We start from the raw sequence: 22475 nt of genomic DNA, 5'->3' as shown, positions 1-22475 counted from the left end.
CACTCTGCAAAGGCTGACTGGACCGCTCACCGCCCACCACCCATCCTGTTCTCCCTGAACTGCTCAGCAGCTGCACAAAGACTGGAGGGCAAAGATGGGCAGCTCTGGGGAGCAGCTCTCAGGATCTGCAGGAACCTGATGCGCAGGCAGGCTGCTGTTGCTGTGCTTGAGACAAAGGAGTTCAGGAACTTTCCTTCCCGTAACAAAGTCCTTAGGCTCAGGTGGGGAAAATGCTAGAATCTGTAGGGGTCCTCAGATGGCCAGATGCCTGTGTTGGAGGGCAAGGTAAGTGTGCAGCCCAGAATGTCTGGGCTGAAGCCCCAACTCTGCCACTAGCTGTGTGTCTCTCTGGGGATTCTTTCTAATCCCCACGGTCTGTTTTTGTACAATAGGTCTGACGACATTCCCTATCTTAAAGAGATGTTGGGAGTATTGTGGGAGGCAGAATAATGGTCCTCAAAGATGTCCATCTTCTAATTTCTGGAACCTTGTGACTATGTTATCTTATATGGCAAAGGGTCTTCTCCTACCGCCCCCCACACCCTCAACACCACTGGCAAGAGTCAAATAAATTCTTGTAAATAGCTCTGACCCAGATAATGAACATGCACACAGGTGATGTCCCTTATCTGGTCTATGGGGCACACACTCAGTGCCTTTCTGAGTTGATGGCTGGAGTGTGTTGACCTCTACCTTCTAGTTCTGGCTTTGACTCACTACCCCTCTCCTCAGAGCCGGGGCCACATCCCTTGCCTAGATGGCAGGGCCCTGCCTACCTCACTACTTGCATTCCTTCTCTATCTGAATAGCTGAGGCCTTTTCTCCTGGTTCCACAGTCAACCTCTGTTTTCTACTCCATACCCCAGGATCCCTTTGTTACCACCTTCTGATGTGCAGTTTTACTACAAAGATTCCTGCATTAGATGAAAAGGAATACCCAAGTGAAACCATAGGTACTTGAATTTTGTACAGGGTCATACAGTTGGAAAGGGTGTTTCTCCACTTCAACTTCAGCCTGTGCCCCTGGGAACTCTAGCATGGACAGGACAAAGGTAGACATCCCCCTATCCCAGGCAGGATCTGCTCATACCTGTTCCCAAAGAGCCTCTGCTCGTGGCCTCAGCCTGGGGTGCTCCCTCGGTGGACAGCCAATAGGTCATTTCTCAGGGTGGCTGGGGTGGCTTTACTGCTTTGCGACCAGTCATAGACTTACTGGTTCACTGGGCCCCAGTGAGGCCCTAGTACACTCAGTTCACAGCCACCACTTCCCAGGATGTCTAAATTCAGCTGACACTCTTGGTACCCTTCCCAGACCCCTCAGCACTCACTGTTCCCATCACCCTGCCAGTGGTCTCCTTCTTCAACCATCTGCATCTGTCCCTGAAGGCTGTCTCTGTCTGCAGAGTTTGGTCCATGTGAGGATAGGCCAGAAATGTCAGTTACTCCCCAGAAAGCAGTTCTCAAAGACTTGGGGGGTGGGAGTGGGTGGGTAGAGCCCCAGCCTCACTTCTTGGGTGAGACCCCTCTGAATCCTGTTCTGCACTGTGTCCAGAAGCCCCTGTGGGAACTGAGCCAGGATGCCTGCAGCAGCGATCCACTCACTAGCACGCCCGGGCTGGCTTTCTTCCCTTCTTTGACTCCCTTCCTCATGCCAGATCCTTGTCTCAGGCTGTGCTTCTGGGGGAGGCCAAGCTAAAGAAAACACTGGCTGACAGCAGAGCCGGCCCTGCCATGTACACTGGCTTCTCTGCAAGGCCCTTTTACTTAGTGCATTAACAACGACATTGTCAAACTTGGAAGTTTAAAATATTGTTTTGTAACTGCTAACGTGACAGTAGAGTAGTTCTTTAGGCAAAATTATTCCCCTTCCTCCTGCCACATCCCAATTCTCCGCCTTGGAATTTATAATCATCCTTACTTAAATATTCTCGACCTGTGCTAGTGTTTTTCCCTGGCTTTATTTCCAGGTATTGTGTTTAGATTTTCACCCTGAGATGTTCCCATTGACTAGTTTCTTTCCTTGCATTTATCGTGAAATTAAAAAATCCTCATTTCGCATTACCCAAAAGCTTATTGTCCAGATAATTGATGGGACTTTCTAATTTCTTCCCCATGTGAGTATCCTGTCGATTTGGCCCACACTTCCGAGTCATGCCTGGAGACTGTGCTGGGCTCCTGCGGGAGGAGTGTCATGAAGGTCCGCCCTTCCCAGGCCAGGGGCATGGCAACACTCCCACCAGGGCCGCAGAGCTGGAAGGTGCTCAGGCCTACCTGGGCTGATCTCAAAGAGGTGCTTCCCTGGGTCCTCGGGGCCAGGAGGAAGATCAGTCACCTGTGTCCCTTGTAGAGAAATAAATCCCTAAAAAGGAGGCAAACACAAACACAGGGAGCATGAGATGATGGGGAGGAGACTGCTGTCGTCAGGGTCCCTGGAGAGGAGAGGTTAGGACCTGGGGCCCTCCAGGTCATGGCTGGGAAGGCTGGGCCTCAGGGAGGGGCACACACCTCCTCTCCCAGGGAGAGAGGAGGCCTACTCAGGGTCCCAGGTGGATTAAGGTGGACACTGTTGTCTGCATACATGCTTGGAGGAGCTCTGCCCACAGGCAGGGGGAACTCTGGAGCAGGGAGGGAGCCTCCCACCACTGGGAGCGCCTGATCCAGTGTGCCACCTAAGCCTTTCTGGGCCAGCAGGGTTTTAGGCTGGACAGGGTCAGGGAGAAGCCTGGCACTCTGGCTCCTGAGGCAACATGGGGGAAAGGATCAACAGATCTGTGTGCGTCCAGTCCTGCCACCTCTTGGCTGGGTGAGATTTCATTTCTTTACCTATGAGATAGGAGTCAGCTACCACGTACACGGTACCCCACTACAGAGAGTGCCAGGTGCCTGGGGTGCATGTGTATGCATGACAGAGGGCGGCTCCACCTGCTCTCTAGTGCTGAGGTCTGGCAGCCGGGCTGAAAGGTGCAGAAAAAGAGCATGAGGTATAGGGATGGGGAGGCTGGCTTTGAGTCCCAGCCTTGCACTTCCAGGCTGTGTGACCTCAGGTAACCCGCTCAATGTCTCTGAACCTCAGTTTCCACATCTGCACAATGGGACACTAACTCACATGTCTCAGGAGGATTGAGATGCCAGATTCCCATGTGGCAAGTCCTACTCAAGAGGATGAGGTGTTATAACTGCTGTGATTGACCCTTCCCCAACCCCCAGGCTAGGCAGGGCCTCCTTTATCCTCCCTCTGTATGTCAGTGATTATGGGCTGTGCTGAGGCCTTTATTTCATTCATGCTTGGTTTTGCTCAACTCAGACTTGGTATGGCTTCACTACACATTTTTGGTCCTCTCAATGGGAAACCCATTTTGAACTCCATCCCTGCAACCAACTACCTGGGTTCAAATCCTGGCTCAGCTACAGGAACATTGTTCAACCTGTCTGTGCCCCAGTTTCCTAATCTGTGAAACAGGAATAATAAAACACTTTGTGGGGATGTTCGGAGCATCAAATGAATTAGTACTTGGAAGTTCTTAGTACTTAGTACTGGTACACAGTGAGAACTGTGTGTTTGCTAAATAAATGCCTGCTATTATGGTATGTCAGGGCTCCACACCTAGTGGGGCACCACATCCCTGTGTCTGCATTTACCGAGGTGAGGGGCAAAGTCACCTGCTGTATCCAGGTCGCCTCCCGCCCCTACCCCCATGTGTACTCACAGAGTACAACCCCCCAATATTTTCCAGGCAAATCCTGGCTTCCACAGGGTGATGGGAGCCTCCCATGTGCTGCTGGAATCTTGTGCTGCAAGGACACATGGAAATGCCTCTTCTCATTTAAGCAACGTTAATGTGGAAAGGCAGAACGTCGTCCTTACCCACAGATGCTTGCTTTAGAGGAATTACAGCAATAAACCAGAGAACCAGCTGGTAATCTTTGTAACTGAATTAATGGTTACTTTCTTGCTAGAGAACTTGGAGCTACTGGAAATAGGATCACAGCCCCAGGATGGAGAAATGTGCTCATTAGAGGGTGTGGGTGAGATCCATCACTGGCTAATGGGATGCATCTCGGGCATTTGCTGTTTCAGTAAGAGTCCCTGTGTCATTCATTCTGGGTACTTTGCTATTTTTTTTCTGTGTCCCAAAATCTGTCATCCATACAAGCAGAGTAACAATATTGACATTGACATTGCTTTCTACTATAGCTAAATGGAAAAGCAGTAATAGTTTCTGTTTATGAAGACTGTACTATATTCCTGGCTCTTTGTCTAAATTATTGGATTTAATGTAGAGAACCCAGGGGGGTAGATACTACCATTCCTGTCTTCCCAGACAAGCAGACAGAGCTCAGGAAGGTGATGCAACCAGCCCTGTGCCCACAGCCCACAAGAGTGTGCTGGGGACTCGGCTCAGGTGTGCCCAATGCTGGAGCCCCAGGCTTTACTCTTTGCTTCCCTATCTTTATCATGGCAGCCACCAACTGACTTTGTTTGCAAGAAGCCACAGTGGAGAGCCAGGCTGTGACTATGGGATCCGCTGCTCACTTTTCAGGGGAATCCCAATGTGCCCCCCACCACTGCAGAGGCCCTAGCACTGGCCCTCGGCTGCCCAGATTCCTCTGCCTCCCACAGGTCAAGAATGTGGCTCTGGGACTGGGTGGGGGTTGGGGGCCTGGGGAGCAGAGGGAGTCTGCTCTGTGGTCCCTGGTATGACATTTGCTAAGACTGTGATGAAAAGATGTGAATGGAGTCAGAATATAGCATTCAGCTGAGACACTCAGGGTAGGTCTCAACATTGAACATGCCTTGGAGTCACCCCAGGGCTTGTTAAAACACAGAGAGCCTGGTGTTTTGGTGGTGTTTAACAATGGGGTCTCTGAAAACTATAAAGTACCCTGATTTGGAGTGTTTGCTAACTTCAGTGATATAAATACCCTCCCCCTCCATGGCCCATTTTGTGACGTCATTGCATGTGGAGCTGAGAAGAGATGCACCATGGTGTTTGCACCACACGGATGCAATGGATGTCAGTAACCTCCAGAGCTTAAGACATAGTATGTGAAGTCATAGTACATTAAGTTAGGAAATGATATATTTTGAATACTTTTTAACCTTTGTTTTTACTATAACATTTATCGGTAGTTTTTTGTGATTTAATGTTATTTTTCGTTTTTTTGTTTTGTTTGGTTTGTTTTGTTTTGCTTTTTTGGGTCTTACTCTGTGGCCCAGGCTGGAGTGCAGTGTTGTGATCATGGCTCACTGCAGCCTCTACCTACTGGGCTTCAGTGATCCTCCCACCTCAACCTCTACTTGGGACCATAGGTGTATGTCACCGTGCCCAGCTAATTTTTGCTATTTTTTAATTTTCAGTAGAAATGGGGTTTCCCTATCTTCCCCATGCTGGTCTCGAATTCCTGGGCTCAAGCAATCTTCTTGCCTCAGCCTCCCAAAGTGTTGGGGTTACAGGTGTGAGTCACACCACCCGGCCTGATTTAATTTCTAATAACGTAAGTGTTCAATCAGAATAGTGCTGGACCCCACCCTTGAGTTTCTGACCCTATAGGTCTGGGGAAAGTAGGACCATTTGCATTTCTAACCATTTTTCTGATGCTGACAGCCCTGGGGAATACACTTTGAGAACGACTAGTCTAGGGAAGGTGGCCAGAGGATGACACCTTTTTCATGAGCTCACTCAGCACCTTGGTTTCCTTACCTGGAAAATGAGGACAATAATAGTATCTGCTTCATGAGGCTGTCGTGAGGATTAAATGATTCAATATCTGGCCCCAGTGGCCTTTGAGAGCCTGTTTTTTGCCAAGATTCTGTGCTTTAGACACATGCAGGTCACAAGAACCAATACCTGCTTCTGGCACCTCAGGCAGTGCCCTCAACTATGAGGGTCCTGGGAATTCTTTGGGGAGCCCAAAGTGAGTGTCAGCACTTTGCCAGCTGGCCTTCCTACTATAGTGCCAGGTCAGGGCTTAACTGTTTGTATCTCAGAAGGAATCAGGCACACAGTTTGCACCTAGAATGGCAGTTTGCAGACGGGCACCTAGGTACAGAAAGAATGTACAAACTCCAGGCACATGATAGATTTCCACAAATGTTGGGCCCTTTCCCCCTTCCCCATGTGTCCGAGCTCATGTTAATTTGCTCTGTTAGGGAATTGCTCAGCCTATGTATCTAAGTTCCTCCTGAGAGGCTGCAGCTGACTTAACGCATCTCTAGCTCCATACAAATGCAGTCCATTGGTGTAAGTAGCTAATGGACAAACAATGTGCCATTTTGTCTGCATCTAGGAGGGCTCAGTATTTGCAAGTTTTAGACCTTGCAAAATTGCTTTCAAAAAGTCTTTATCAAATTATGTTTCATCAAAAGTGTATGAGAATGCCCATTTCTGTATGCTGTTCCTGTTGCATGGTCATTAAGTGCTGATTGTCCTTTTAAATGGAGAATCTTATGACATATTTATTGACCGTTTGTATTTCTTCTATTAATTCCTTGTTAACATCCCTTATCCACTTTTCTATTGGGTTGTCTTTTATTTTAACAATATATTTTTTAACATATTTATTTATATTGGATAACCCAATATGTCAAAAAAATCAGCATTTCAACAAGTAATTAACATAAAATTATTAGTGAAATAGTTTACATATTTTATAGTAAATCTTTGGAATCTACTTATGGCATATCAGATTTACATTCCAAGTTTTTATCAAATATATGTGATCTATATTTCGATCTTATCAAATTTGAAGTAGATTCATGTACCCAAATTGTTTCAGATATACTGTAGTAGGTAGAATAATGGCTCCCCAAAAGATATGCCCGTCCTAATCCCTGGAACATGTGAATATGTTATGTTACATGACAAGTATTTAATTAAGGTTGCAGATAGAATTAAGTTTGCTAGCCATCTGACCTTAAATCTAGTAGTATTAGAACTCCAACTTAATTATTCTATTTCAAAATTGTCTGGCTATTCTAGGCCCTTTAAATTTCTATATGAATTTTAGAATCAGCTGGTCAATTTCTATTAATAGAAAAATGCCTACTGGGATTGTAATTGGGATTGCATAGATCAATTTGGGGAGAATTGACATCCTAACAATAATAAGTCTTCTGACCAATGAACACAGTATAACTCCTCATTTATTTAGAGCTTTCATTTTCCCCAACAATAATAACTCATTTTTTAGTTCAGTAGATTTTTGCAGGCTTCATCAGATTTTTGACATAAACAATTATGTTGGGTATGGATGCAGTTTTACCTCTTCCTTTCCAATCTGAACAACTTTCATTTCTTTTTCTTGCCTTATTACACCAGGCAGGACTCCATGAAAGTGTTTTATGGAAGTGGTGAGAATAAATATCATTATCTTTATCCTGATCATAGGGGAACAGCTTTTAGTCTTTCACCATAAAGTATGATATTAGCTTTCAGTTTTCCATAGATAGCTTTTCATAGGTTTAAAGAAGCTCCTTTGTATCCCTGGTTTGTTGAGAATTTTTATCAGGAAGCAATATTGAATTTTGTCAGATGCTTTTTCTGAATCCATGAGATGATTATTTTTTTCTCTTTCATTTATTAATATGATGAATTACATTAATAATTTTCAAACACTAAATCAACCTTGGATTTTTGGGATAAACCCCACTTTGTCATTATGTATTTTCTTTTTTATGTATTGTTAGATTCAATATGCTAAAATTTGGTTGAAAATTTTTTCAACTGCGTTCACAAAGAATATTCATCTATAGTGTCTTTGTCTTGTAATGTCTTTGGCCAGATTTATATAGGGGTAATGCTAACCTCATAAAATGCACTGGAAAGTATGCTTATTTTGAAATAGAATAATCAAGTTGGAGTTCTAATACTACTTGATTTCAAGACATTGTAAAGCTACAGTAACCAAAACAATGAGATATTAGCATTAAAATAGACAGATTAATGAATGAAACAGAATAGAAAGGTCAGAATAGATCCATATATACCTCCATATCTATCTATCCATCTATCTATCTCCATATATGGATAATTGATTTTGACAAAGGTGTAAAGGCAATTCATTGGAGAAAGGATAGTGTTTCAACAAATGATGGTGGAGCAACTGCATATCTGTGTGCAGAAAAATGAATCTCAATTCATACCTCACACCATATATAAAAATATACTCAAAATGATATACCTAAACACAAAATCTGAGACTATAAAACTTCTAGTAGAAAACCTTTATGACTTTGGATTAGACAAAGAGTTCTTGGATACAACATCAGAAGCTTGACTCAAAAAAGAACTAATTGATAAATACGACTCATTTAAATTAAAACAAATTGCTTTTCAAACACATTAAGAGAGTGAAAAGACAAATTACATACTAGGAGAAATATTTGAATGTCATGTATCTGATAAAGGACTTGTACCCAAAATATATAAAATACCATCAAAATTCTATAACAAGATAACAATCCAATTTAAATAAATAGGCAAAAGATTTAAACAGATAATTACTACAGAAGATATAGGATTGGAAGATAAGCTCATGAGATGATCTTCAACATCATTAGTAGTTAGGAAAATGCAAATTAAACCCATAATTGGATACCACTACATATCTATTAGATAAAGTAAAAAGACTGACCAGACTAAGTGTTGGTGTGGATGCAGAGGACCGAGAATTCTTGTACACTGTTGGTGGTAATGTTAAATGACAATCACTTTGGAAAATAGTTAAGCACACTCTCAAAAGAGTTAAACACACTGCCGGGGGCAGTGGCTCACACCTGTAATCCCAGCACTTTGGGGGGCCGAGGTGGGCAGATCATGAGGTCAGAAGTTCGAGACCAGCTTGACCAATATGGTGAAACCCTGTCTCTACTAAAAAATACAAAAATTAGCGGGGCATGTTGGCATGTGCCTGTAGTCCCAGCTACTCAGGAGGCTGAGGCAGGAGAATCTCTGGAACCCGGAAGGCAGAAGTTGCAGTGAGCCGAGATTGAGCCACAGCACTCCAGCCTGGGCAACAGAGCGAGACTCCGTCTCAAAAAAAGAAAAAAGAGTTAAATATACACCTGGGATATGACCCAGCCATTCCCCTCCTACTTATGTACCCAAGAGAAATGGAAGCATATTTCCCTACAGAGATTTGTATGCAAATAATTGCAGTTTTATTTCTAATATCCAAAAATTCGCTTAACGCAAATGGCCTTCACCAGGTGAATGGATAAGCAAATTGAGGTACCTGCATACAGTGCAATGCTACTCAGCAATATGAATGAATGAACTCTTAATGCATGCTGCAACATGGATGCTTCTCTAAATAATTATGCCACAGGAAAGAAGACAGACAACAAGCCAGAGTACATACTGTGTGATTCCATTTCTATAAAATTGTAGAAAATGAGAACTAAGTGGACCAGCCTGGGGTCAGGGGTCAGGAGGGGCAAAGGGAGTGGGAGGAGGGATTACAACAGGATACAAGGAAGCTTTTGGCAGTGATGGATATGTTTGCTGCCTTGGTTGTGGTGATACTGTCACAGATGCACATCTATATTAAGACTTACCAAACTGTGCCCATGAAATACGTGCAGTTCATTGTACGTCAATTATACCTCCATAAAGCAGTTAAGAAAAACTGAATTTGATTCAGTTATCAAAAAACTTTTAGAAATATGTATTTGTTTCCTAACAGATTACTAAAAACGTAGTGGCTCAAAATTTATTTTCTTACAGTTCTGGAGGTCAGAAGCCTGCAATGGGCCTTACTGGGCTACGGTCAATAGCTGGCACCACTGTTCCTTCTGGAGCTCTAGGGGAGGATCTGTTTCTCACTTTTTCAGCTTTTAAAGTCTTCCTGCACCCTTCCACCATCTTCAAAGCCAGCAGCCTCACATCTTTAAATCACTCTGACTCTGACCTCTTTGTCTGCCTCCCTTTCCACTATAAAGAACCCTTGTGATTATATTAGATTCACTTGGATAATCCAGGATAATTTTTTTTTTTTTGAGACAGAGTCTCGCTCTGTCCCCCAGGCTGGAGTGCAGTGGTGCGATCTCGGCTCACTGCAAGCTCCGCCTCCCAGGTTCACGCCATTCTCCTGCCTCAGCCTCCCGAGTAGCTGGGAGTACAGGCACCCGCCACCATGCCCGGCTAATTTTTTGTATTTTTAGTGGAGATGGGGTTTCACCGTGTTAGCCAGGATGGTCTCGATCTCCTGACCTCGTTATCTGCCCGTCTCGGCCTCCCAAAGTGCTGGGATTACAGGCGTGAGCCATCGCACCTGGCCAATCCAGGATAATTTATTTAAGGTCGGATGGTTAGCAACCTTAATTCTATCTGCCACCTTAATTAAATGCTTGTCATGTAACATACCATATTCACATGTTCCAGGGATTAGGATAGGCATATCTTTGGGGGAGCCATTATTCTACCTTATACTACAGTAGACTACAGTATATCTGAAACAAGTTGGGTATGTGAATCTACTTCAAATGTAGATTTGATAAGATCTAAATACAGATCACATATATTTGATAAAAACTTGCAATGTAAATCTGATATGCTATAAGTGGATTCCAAAGATTTGCTATAAAAGATGTAAACTATTTCATTAATAATTTTATATTGATTACTTGTTGAAAGGCTGATTTTTGGACATATTGGGTTATCCAATATAAATAAATAAAATATGTTGTTAAAATAAAAGACATCCCAATAGAAAAATGGGTAAAGGGTGTTAACAAGCAATTAATAGAAGAAATACAAATGGTCAATAAATTTATCATAAGATTATCAATTTAAAAGGACAGTCAGTACTTAATGACCATGTAATAGGAAGAGCATACAGAAATGGGCATTCTCATACACTTTTGATGGAACGTAATTTGATAAAGACTTTCTGAAAGCAATTTTGCAATGTCTAAAACAATTTTAAAATAAAGTGTCCTGTAACCTTGTATTGAATTTTAAGAATTTGTTCTAAGGAAAAACAAATGCACAAAAATGGATGCATAACAATCCTCGATGTAACATTTTTTACTACACAAAATGAGAAATGACTTGTTCATCTGTCAACAGAGGAATGGTTAAATCATTTCTGGTAAGGCCATACCAGAATGAGGTACATACAAAAGGTTTCTAAGATGAATTGCTAAGAAATAAGAACACCAGAAAAATAATTTTAATACAATTCCATCCCAGTGTCTATTACTGTCCTCTTCCCAGAGCCCACAAGTTACATGTTAATGTATAGAAATAGCACAGAAAACTTACACTCTAGGAGGGAGTGGTGGGAATGGTGAAGGAGCTTTCATGTTTTGCCCTATCCTGTTTGCATCAACATAAAATTTAAACAACGTTAAAGTTGAAGAGGAAAGCAGTCAGCTAATTCATGCAGCACTGCCCATGCCCAACTCATGGGCTGCTGCCATCTGATTACCATCATACTCTCCGACCTCATGTGTTGGGGCCAGGCCAGCCTGCACAGTGTTTCTGCAGCCCAGAATGCCCATCCATCATTTTCAGGAAACAAAGAGTGATTTTCCCTCTCTCTTCTGCAAGCATTTAGGGTGACAGTCCCCTCAAGCTTCCGCAGACTGAAATAAAGTGGCAAGTACTTTCCAGGTCCTCTGATCAGGGTCTGCACACATCCCCGCCTGCAGGGAGCCCCTGCCCACATCAGGAAACTGCCATAGCTCATTTTGCAAAGAACGATCTGCCTTGGGAACAGCTCCCAGAACACCGGATGGTCTGGAAGCCTCAGCTAAGTCCGGGAGAATAAATGAGATTAACAACAGCAACAGCAACAATGATTTCTACTCACATGTCTCTAGTCAGATGTCTCACACCCAGAACTCACCCAAATCGTAAAAAGATAAGCACCCATTACATAATAAATCCGAGATCCTGTAAGACCGTCACGGAAACCTCACAGGTTTTAGCCCCAGACTGATCTGGTTTCAATCCTGACACCACTGCTTAGTGATAGTAAACTTCAGGACAAGTTTAGCCTCAGTTTCTCTGTCTGTTAAATGGGGTAGTGGCATCTCCCTCACAGATCTCTGAGAATTAAACGGGATCGAGTGAGCAGAGGGTATGGAATGGAGGTGGGCTGTAGCAGGTACCCAGGATGGCAGCATCCTAAGAAAGGGCAGTGCTGCAGAGGTTTTGTGTGAATTCATGACTGGGGGTCAGGGTCAGACAGGTCCTCCACCACCGACACCTGCGCAACCTGGCTGAACTTCCGTTTCCTCCTCTGCAATGTGGAGGTGTTTTGAGGATTTCCCCAGGTTTAGAGCCCAGTGAGAGTAAGTGCTGTTGCTGTGATCATGCATTATCATAGGGCCAAGGAGTAGACTCTGTGCATGAACATTTTATAGGAGTGGGAATAGATAGAAACACTTAGAATTATTACAGGGTTTGTAATTACTGTGACATTGCCGCTTAGGTAGAACACAGACAAGTGTGTTCCAGCCTGTTCCACCAGGCTGAGGCCTGGTTTCTTTATGTGTAAAAATGAAGATATTTGTCCCAGATTTGTCACTGGGCCATCTGAGATAGTGCTGTGTATGCACTAGGGGCCTATATAAATATGAATTATCATAATTATGACCTCAAAACTCATTTTGGCCACTGTATCATTTGTTTGGTCTGTTTGTAGAAACAATCTCCCCTCCCCTAATAATACCACTGTTTGTGCCATGAAATGAGATGTGAAACAGACTTCAGGAGTCCTAGCATGGTGAAGGCAGGGCCCTGCTTCCTAGTGTGTGATGACAGTTCACGGGGACCTCCTGCAGGGCCCGGGATGTCTGTAATCCTCCTATCGGCCAGCCTTTGGAGTTTGCAACAGTTTGAGGTCTTTGCAGTCTGAATTCCGCTCTTTTCAACATGATCAAAGACTGGCTCTCTGGGAAGTCTTCATTTTTCACCTAGTCTAGGAGACTGCCTGAAGAAACAACTTCTGCAATTCTTCTTACCAAGTCTCCTGATAAAATCCTCCACAGGCAGCATCTTGGAAAACGGCAGGCATGTTTTGGAAAGCAATTGCTCAAGGTTCCTTATCTCTGTTAACTCTGATTGGGGCCTCAGATCAATCTTAAAAACCTTTATCCACCTGACACCCAACCAGGAACTGAACGTCTCTGAGTAGTACATAAATAATACAGATCAGAATGAAGTTCAGTGCCAAGGAGGGAAGCATCCTCCTTGCTTCCTTATCACACAAGCCTGTAGCCATGCCCCATGACTGTCCAGAATACCGATTTAAAAAGGCATTGTAAAAATTGGAGACAATTGAGTTCTTGGTAAAGGAACGTTCCCTCCCTAAGGAGTTGAGGGCAACTCCTGGACATAATTTGTCCAGCTTGTTTCCTTGCCGATGACTTTGTCTTGAAGCTTCTTCCAACAGATTCCACAGTGACACCGCCAGCTGTGAACCTGTGAACTCCAAATGCTCTTGTTATGATCCACAGGTCTGCAGTCAGCAGATCAGCCCTGGGAACGTCCTGCTTCTTCACTGTGTCGTGAGGCTATCCATGGTCCTCTTAGAGAATCTTCAGCACATGCGGTGTGCCACAGGGACAGTGTGTTGAGGTCAGCACCATGTTCTGCAGAGAGCAGGGGCTTTGAAGTCAGAACACTGGCTCCCTGCACCTTCCCTATCCCTCCCAACTGGCCACAGCCCCTAAAGCCCTTACTCTCAGGACTGCACAGCTCAGGCCCTGAGCCTGTGGAAGTCCAGCTGGGAGCCATGAATGAGCCCAGGGCCTGGGGCCTGAGACCTGGGATAGACTTGCAGCCTAAGCTGGAAACCCTGGTGGAGCCCTCAAGAACCTTCAGGTCTCAGAGCTCACGGCCTCTTCCAAACCCCAGGGAGTGCCCTTTTCAGGGTGAGTGGGTCCTCTTTGCAAAGTTCTGGTTGCTCTGTTGTAAGCCAGGACCTTGCACTAGACTCCATACCAAACAGCGTGCCCCTGACTTGCCCTGAGTCACTCCTGGGGTCTACCCCTTCAGGCAGCCTCATCTCACTGGATTCCTGAGCCCTACAGAAGAAGACCCTGCGGTTGAGGCTGCTCTACTGGTCCTCACCCAGTGGCCTTGGGCTCAGCCTCTCTTCCTCTCAGTCCTGTCATTCATGTGAACATTCTAATGCCTGCGACCATGCTCATGGGAATGAGATGCCATGCCACGTTGGGAAGAGTCACTAGTACTAGTGTCCCGGCCTTGGTGGCAGCCCGGGGCTGGGTGCTGAGTAGTGCCACAGGGACACAGCAGGATTAATGTGGAAGGGACTAGTGAACAGAATGCTTACCCAGGGGAGCTCCTGAATCCTCTAGTGTTTTTTTTTTTTTTTTTTTTTTTTTGAGACGGAGTCTCGCTCTGTCACCCAGGCTGGAGTGCAGTGGCGCGATCTCGGCTCACTGCAAGCTCCGCCTCCCGGGTTCACGCCATTCTCCTGCCTCAGCCTCTCCGAGTAGCTGGGACTACAGGCGCCCGCCACTACGCCCGGCTAATTTTTTTTTGTATTTTTAGTAGAGACGGGGTTTCACCATGGTCTCGGTCTCGATCTCCTGACCTCGTGATCCGCCTGCCTCGGCCTCCCAAAGTGCTGGGATTACAAGCGTGAGCCACCGAATCCTCTAGTGTTTAGCTTGCCCTGGGAGAAGGGAGGAGAGGCCAAGGTGCACGTGATTTTACAACACATTTGGGGCAGACCATTAGTGTCATCAAATCTCCATGGGCTGCTCTCTGAGTGTCCTTTGTGCTTAGGTTGGGGCCATGGGATGGGGTTCTGGCCAGTGGGATTGGGCAGGAGTGACAGCATCCACTTCCAGTCCTGGTCCTTTCAAAACTGCCAGTGACCTCCAGTCCAGTCCTCTCTCCTATCTCTCCCCCTGAGTCAACCTTGGTGACCACAGAGAAAGATGAGGCCAACATCTGGCCCACCACAGACATTACTACAGTGAGAGGTAAACTTTTATTATGTTTAGCTGCTGGGATCTCAATGACATTTAACGTTGTTCATTTTACTAATTAGATGTTATTCTGAGAAAATAAGTGTTAGAGAATTTTGTCCTTAGCTGATCACGTGGCCACATGAACAAAGAAGTTATAAAATCATAGCACTAATTAAACATAGTATTTCCATGCTGGTAAATCCACTTAACTAATAATGCTGATTTCCTTGCTCCTTGGATGGGATGTTGGGAAGGAAAAAGAAAGGAGAGGTCAGTCTCATCTACTTTGACTCTGGGGGCCTTGGGCTGATGGGAGCTGTCTTACTCTGATGGTTAGAAGCACTGAGCATGGCATGTCTAGGTTCCGGCTCAAGCTGTGATGGCCGTGTAGTACCCGCTTCCTGCCTCACTTTTTGGACTGGAGCATTGGAGGGAGTCCAGAAAAAACTGATCTAGATCACTGTCCAAGAGGGGTTGTGGACCCCATGCCCATTCCTAGCTGAATGACATGCCCTGGGCAGCATGAGATCCTGGGAGTGTGCAAATGACCCTGCTTCCTCCTTGGCTTACTGGACCATATGGTAGGCCTCTTTGCCCCCTGAAGTACCTGGTGTTCCATGTAGAGGGGCTAAGGGGGAAACTCAGATAAGCTGAATCCCTCTGGCTGTCCATGGCGTTTGGTGGCTGCATCAGACACTGCAGTTGAGGCTGGTTCACAGGGAACCAGCCCTCAGAGGGCACGTGCTCTGAGCCTCTCCAGAGGGAGTGACCACCCACTTTTTAGTATGTTCTCTGATCTGGGACTCAGGTGGATATGGGCGTTGACTGCTGCACCACTGTGATGCTCACTGTCTCCGCTGCTCTTCAGAGCCTGCCGGCTGGGTGTGAAACAGCCTCTCCTGTTCCTCCAGAACTGGGAGCTCTTGGTAGGTGCTGCCTGGCCCCACCTCCACCAGGAGAGCCCATGGGGACACAGGGCCTCTCCACTGCCTGGGTTGGCAGCACTGAACCACCGCCCTGCTCTTCCATGCCATGGTCCCTGCCATGTTTTCTGGGGTTGCACAGTGTTTCCAATCTTCTCTGTCCACAATGAACAGACCCAGCTGCTCAGACTGGGAGCACTGGTGCTGTCCCGTCTTGTCCTGAGCCTAAAAGCACACTCTTGGAAGATTTTTTTCTGCTCAAAATACACTTTTGGGACATGTTGATTCTAGGTCCAGGGCCCCTCCTTGGAGTGGGTGGGGCCCTCCTTTGGCTGAAAATGGTTTGATTCTGTCTTATTTCTGGGAGGCCCTGAAACTAGTGCTATGCTCTGGGATATATGGTGTCTCTGTGAGAGAGGCTGCCATGCTGCTTAGTTGAGCACAGGTTAGCCTGAGTAAGATGGTATAGACACGTTTGCATTGACCTGCCCTCGCTGTGCCAGGCTGATCTGCTGAGTCAACTGCTGCCAAAGGGCACTGGCTGCATTTTGCTGAGGAAGGCACACCTCATCCCTGTCTTTAGCAAAGACCACAGTCCATTTGGGAAATGTACCCATCGTCCTCGGCAGCCCTTCCAAACCACCTCCATTATGCTGATCAACTGTAACTCAGTATTCCACCAATGCATTAAGGAGCTAGAATGCTCCAAACATGATGAAACATAAGTTATGCTCTTTTGAACAATGAATAAAATATGTTTCCCATGCTGCTTCAGTGTTACTTGATTCATTTTTCTGCCTTGTGATTGATAAAACTCATAATTTAATTATCATTTTTCTACCTATTACTGTAAATTAACTGGGTTACAATGAAAGCCAAAGGACTGCTCTATTACAAGTCGGAGAACTTTAAGTGCTGTAAACTAATATCCATGCTGACTTAAATTAGCAGACCCTGAGAGAAGCTCATTACTACCGGTAACACTGGAGGAAACACAAAAGTCATTTTTAGAAGGTGAAGATCCGTCTTGTAGGCAGTATAGCTCTGGGTGCAAAACAATTCGGGGGCAACCAAGACATTGCCACTTGTAATTTATTTGGTCTTGAGGTGTCATCAGGCCTCTTCTAACTTGATTTCCTTTTCCTAGAACAGTGGCAGAATTTTGCTGTCCATACATTAGTCCCCAGGTATTACTGATGCTGTCATTTCAGGGGCCTGCTCTCAGAACCCTGCAGGATGGTATAAAATAAACCTTAAAATGTATTTTTGTATGATTACTTAAATCTTGTGTTTTTCTTTGACATGCAGAAAAAATGGTTTTAACTAAATATTGTTTGAAATTTGTTTAAAAACACGGCAGCTATTGCCAATTTCAATTTAGTAAATAAATTTATATTTGATTTAAAATAACTTGCTTGAATAGAATTTTCATTTTGATGTGTTTAATAGTGGGGAATTATGGTTCTAAAATAGCTGCAAAAATACAGCATCCCTTTAAAAAAGCCACAAAGTCTCATAGTTGAACCTAAATAAATGATACCCCTCTCTCTTTTTATGACTCCAATGAGTAATTCTTCACGGAAGAAGCATTTCAAGTTGTCCCCCAGGATATTTTAAAAAAGGAAATATCTGTTGTTTAATTTTTCTTCTGCAGCACTAATGGGAGTGTGAAGCTCAGTTCCTAATTAACTCAAGGTGCTCTCTAACGTGCTGCAGAAGACACTTTTCAATTATTGCTGGCTTATCCCGGAGCAGAGAGGGTCTGGGGGATGCATCAGAGCCTGTCTTTTATGCTTAGGTTTGTTTTTTTTCTGAGTGTAGATAGATCAACTGAAATTTTCTGTGGCAAGATCTATGGGAGCAGCTTGTGAGGTAATCAGTTGCTTGTTCTTTTGTGGACAGAGACTTACAGGTGGGAAGTAGGAAGGAGGGAGTGAAGTCAGACTCTTCAGGGCTTCTCAGGAGGTCAGGGGCAAATTCACCAAGAGCAATGAGATCCATGAGTGACCCTATCTTCAAGGGCCCCATGGCATCAAGGTCTGCATCCATCAGCGCTCTTGCCACCAACTGTGTCTCCCCAGAGACCTTCACCTGGCCCAATAGTGGAGTCAGGGTTCCAAACGCTCTGCACAAAATGGCCATTGAGGACTGCCAGGGGCGCCCACATTGGGACTTCTGGGAAACTGCCCTGCTCTGGCCAGACCTCTGGAGCATGCCTGCTTCTTTGGCCTTGTTTTTGACTCATCTAGGGTGGAACTTCTGAAAACTGCTAGGATTTGGCTGAATGTAGTTCTTGTTCCTCCATTCCTCTTTGCCTTATAAGGTCTCAGATGAACTTTTGACTTTTGGAGTTGAGAGGGCTCTTGGAGATCATCTCTGGCCAACCTGCTACCCAGTGGTCAGCTCTTCTTCAAGCCACTTAGCCTAGTGATAGTCTGGCCTCTACTTGTCCAGCACCAGGGACTGGAGCCTGCTACCACCAGTAGACCACTCCATCAGAATGAAGTGTGGAATGGAGTGTAGAAGACAAATCGGGGAGTCTGTCCATTTGTCTTCTGGTCTTGTTCATATGAGGATTCAGAGCTTCATATACTGCCCCTTGGCAAGATTTCTTTTCTCCAGATGACTTATTCAGTTATTCCTCCTATGGACAGGAGTTTGGACTCCTCTTGCTGCCCTGTTCTTGAAAATATAGTGCCTTGAGGGGACTGTCACTCTCCAGAAGTGACCTGGTCTGACCATGGGAAAGCTTGGTGGGGCTTCCCCTCCCTTGTTCTAATTTCTATGCGTCTTAAGAAAGTCGCCTAATCTCTTTGTGCCTTAGTTTCCTTATTGGGACAGTGGCGATAGTACTCATTCCTAAATCGTTTCAATCATCTATTGCTGTGTAAGAAAACTCCAAAACTTATTGCCTACAAAATAGTGATCCATTATTTGTCATGATACCATGGCAGGGATCAGTGGATGGTTCTTCTGCTCTATATAGCTTAGTCCAGAGTCACTGACACAGTTGCATTCGGCAGCTGAGCTGGGCTATAAGGTCCAGGAAGGAAGGCCTCACTCATTCATCTAGGCTGTGTGGGTTTTCTCTCGTCCACGCTTCCTCATCATTCTGTGGTCCATTCAAACATTCTTACAGCATGGTGGCGGCTTTTCAGAGCAAAGCAGAAACATGCTTGGTTTCTTAGGGATGAGAACTACAATTAAACCCTAAGGCCCCCACCTGACCAAATAAATACACTCTTGGCCAAGGGGAACCTAGGGAAACCTTAAAAACTGAGTTCCTGGCTGTGATAGGAGGTCAAACATGCCTTGCTACATCCTTCTTCAGTTTAGACACCACATCCAACCAGCAGTGTTACAGTAGCGATCATACAACTGACTTTATGGCAATAAGATACCAAATTATAAATAAGACCCAAGGCCATTCCAACCAACAGTTAAGTCATACACCCCCACACTTAAAGAATAAACAATGTTCTAACTGCCACAGGTTTTTCTTTTTCTCTAGCAGTTAAACAGGTACTGGCCCTAAGAAACAAGTGCTAAAACAATTGTAGTTCACCATTAGACCTTGACTAACTGACCCCCAACCCCTGGTCCACAAGTCACAACTACAGCTTTGATTGGACAAGAGATGGATGTCAGTAACTTTCTCCTGATAAAAGACCACCAACCATAGGCTGGCTCTGACTGGTTAACAAGAGGCTGCACATGGAGGGCTTTCATGTCCCTGCTTCACCTATTGCTGTATAGGGCCTACCTGCAATGCATTTAAATGTTAAGCCTCTGCTCCAGAGTGAATATGAATCACATTTAATATGGATGTTCAGTAGGCATGCGTCAGGACCCTCTTTGTGAATATTCGTAGCTCCTCCTGTAACCCTACTTAGCTAATCTGCTCAGCATAAATTCCTGCCTTACCATCCATTCCCTCAAAGTTCCTGCCTTTCCGGGTCTACCAGAGGCTGCTTCCCAGCCTGCAGATGGCCAGCCTGCAGGTTGCAATGCTTTATGAAAACTAAGATCTCCTGTCTAAATTTATAAGTTGTGTGATTTTTAAGTTAACAGAGACCAAACCTGGAAATGGCACAGCATCGCTTCTGACTTATTCTGTTCGTCAAATAGTCACAAAGACAGCTCAGATTCAAGGGGAAGGGAAATAGACTCTGCTTGTTGGGAGAAGGGGCAGGAATGAGTGGCAGCCATCTTTGGGATTATCTACCACGTATCTTGCAGAGTTGCTGTGGGAATTAAAGCAAGTTAATACGTGCAAGACACTTAGAACAGAGCCTGGTTCAGCAGATATATAAAAGTTAGCTTTTATTTAGATTCAAACTGTTGATCAAACTCACGAAGTAAGGCAGAGGCGAGGTTGGAGCCATGTTGCCTGCCCCTAGACTCCACTGTTTGATTGTGTTGAATGATTTGCTAAACCTTCACTGGGTGAAGTTCCACCCAGGGGAGAAGGCCACCACTAGGGTATTTCCTACATGGTTTACCGCATGAGTTTACTCTCACCATAGTCCTATAAGGTAGGTGTGGCTATTCTCAACTTACAAGGAGGAAACTGAGGCTCAGAGAGTGAAATATCTTCTCTAGTTACCAGCTAGAACCATCCTGGTTACTCACGAGAAATCTGCCATTTTTCTCTATCACGCAAGATCCTGTAATATGACATGCTAAAATTTAGATGCCAGGTATTCGTGGCAGACCTACCACCTACTAGTCTGGACTCCTAATCAAGAAAGGGAGTGAGGACCATCTGAAGGGCTGGTCTCAGGGAGCTCTGCATGTTCAGGCAATCATTGTTTTCTAGATCTGCAACTTCCTTTTTGTATTTCATATTAGATGCCTTCGCATGCTTCTTGAAGGTCTTTCATTTCAGAACCCATTCTAAGAATTGTAACAGTCTTATCTCTGAGTGTTTAGGCAGCACTGACAACACTATCAACCACAGCAACTTCCATTTGTCCAATGCTTAGTGAAGCCACAGCCTCAAAGAACCACACCAAAAGTAGGAACATGAGGGCTTCAATGATCTTCCCAAATCTATAGATAGTAGGTGGTATAAATGGGACTTGAAGCCAGGTATTCTGGTTTCAAATATTATGGTTTTTTCCATTATAGTATGCAAGCTTTCATTCTACCTTTTTGAGCCCCACATTCTCCACCAGTACAATGGAAATTGATTGTGCCTGGCCTTGTGGACATGCTGTGTGAATGTTTATTGAACAAGTGTTTATTGAGCTTCTACTATGTGTCAGACATTGTTCTGGATACTGAGACACAGAAATAAACAAGATAGACAAAAACCTCAACTCGATGGGCTTACAATCTAATAGGGAAGGCAGTCAATAAGCTCTTTGCCAATTCTCAGGCACTTTACAAAAGCAATAAATTATTTTTCCGTTGAAGATCTAATACAAATCTGGGTCACACTATGCACTCATTCATTCCATTTATTTATCTTCATTTATCCATTCATTCATTCAATTATTCATGTAAGCATCCAATATTACTGGATACCAATTATGTGTCAAGTACTGCTAGGTAATAGGAAAAGAGAAATAATAAGACAGATTGAAGCCCCACCTGAATGAGGTTTATGATCTAGAATGGAGAACAGAAATTAAATTGAGGAAGTGTTATAAATAACAACAGCAATATCAAAACAGTAATGTAATAATAATAGTAGTGACATCCTCTTGGCTGGTTTGAGTAACAATTTACAGCTTACGAAGGATGCACAATTAGAGTTTGCTAAATCAACTTGAGCTGGGTGGAGGTTATGAGGTCTAGAAGGAAGGGAATCTGACACAGGGGTGGTCCTGTGAGCTGTGAGCACAAGATGAGCTCTGACGCCTGATGGCATCTTCATCATACCCCCAGGTGGTGCTGAGATGAGGGCCATGGAAGATAGAGCCAGCCAAAGGTGTGAGGTTTGTGTGGGCAGACATTAATGGCACAGCAGGGGGTTGTCCTAGCAGTCTCACTGAACTTGTGTCAGCCTTCACGCGCTATCTGAGAGTGAGTACCTGTTAGTCTTGGCCTGATGTCAGCCCTTCAGTTTCCTCATTTGAGAAATGGAGACAACCCAGGCATCTACTCCAGGTCAAGGACTCAGGGAAGGAGTGTGATATGGTTTGGCTCTGGGTCTCCATCCAAATCTCATGTTTAATTGTAATCCCTAGTGTTGGAGGTGGGGCCTGGCGGAAGGTAATTGGATCATGGGGGCGGTTTCTCTTGAGTGGTTAGCACCATCTTCTTGGTGCTGTCATCAAAATAGAGACTGAATTCTCATGAAATCTGGTGGTTTAAAAGTGTGTGTGGCATCTCCCTGCTCTCTCTTTTGCTCCTGCTCTGGCCATGTGACATGACTGCTCCCTCTTCGCCTTCCGCCATGATTGTAAATTTCCTGAGGCCTCCCCAGAAGCTGAGTAGAGGTCAGCATCATGCTTCCTGTACAGAATGCGGAACTATGAGCCAATTAAACCGCTTTAAAAAAAATTATCCAGTCTCAGCTATTTCTTTACAGCAATGGGAGAACGGACTGACACAGAGTTCATGAAAGCAACATTTTGTTTTTTTGTTTTTGTTTT

The 22475-nt window shown here is 44.7% G+C and overlaps 1 protein-coding gene across 11 annotated transcripts in view; it reads right to left on the bottom strand.

Annotated features, from left to right (window-relative positions):
- Positions 1-22475, bottom strand: part of ARHGAP22 (Rho GTPase activating protein 22) — a 210072-nt gene that overhangs the window by 106335 nt on the left and 81262 nt on the right. For 10 of the 11 annotated variants that reach the window (XM_055275386.2, XM_063638050.1, XM_055275379.2 and 7 more), the window contains one exon: positions 2272-2359. The exons of the other annotated variant lie outside the window; for it this stretch is intronic. In XM_055275386.2, coding sequence (XP_055131361.1) covers positions 2272-2359 — 88 coding nt within the window. The remainder of the gene's footprint in view (positions 1-2271; positions 2360-22475) is intronic. 11 annotated transcript variants of the gene reach the window in all.

The sequence above is a fragment of the Symphalangus syndactylus genome, chromosome 4, assembly GCF_028878055.3.
Source record: "Symphalangus syndactylus isolate Jambi chromosome 4, NHGRI_mSymSyn1-v2.1_pri, whole genome shotgun sequence".
Classification (NCBI taxonomy): domain Eukaryota; kingdom Metazoa; phylum Chordata; class Mammalia; order Primates; family Hylobatidae; genus Symphalangus; species Symphalangus syndactylus.
Note: the sequence above shows the minus strand (reverse complement) of the source record. Positions and strands in the feature narration are given on the sequence as shown.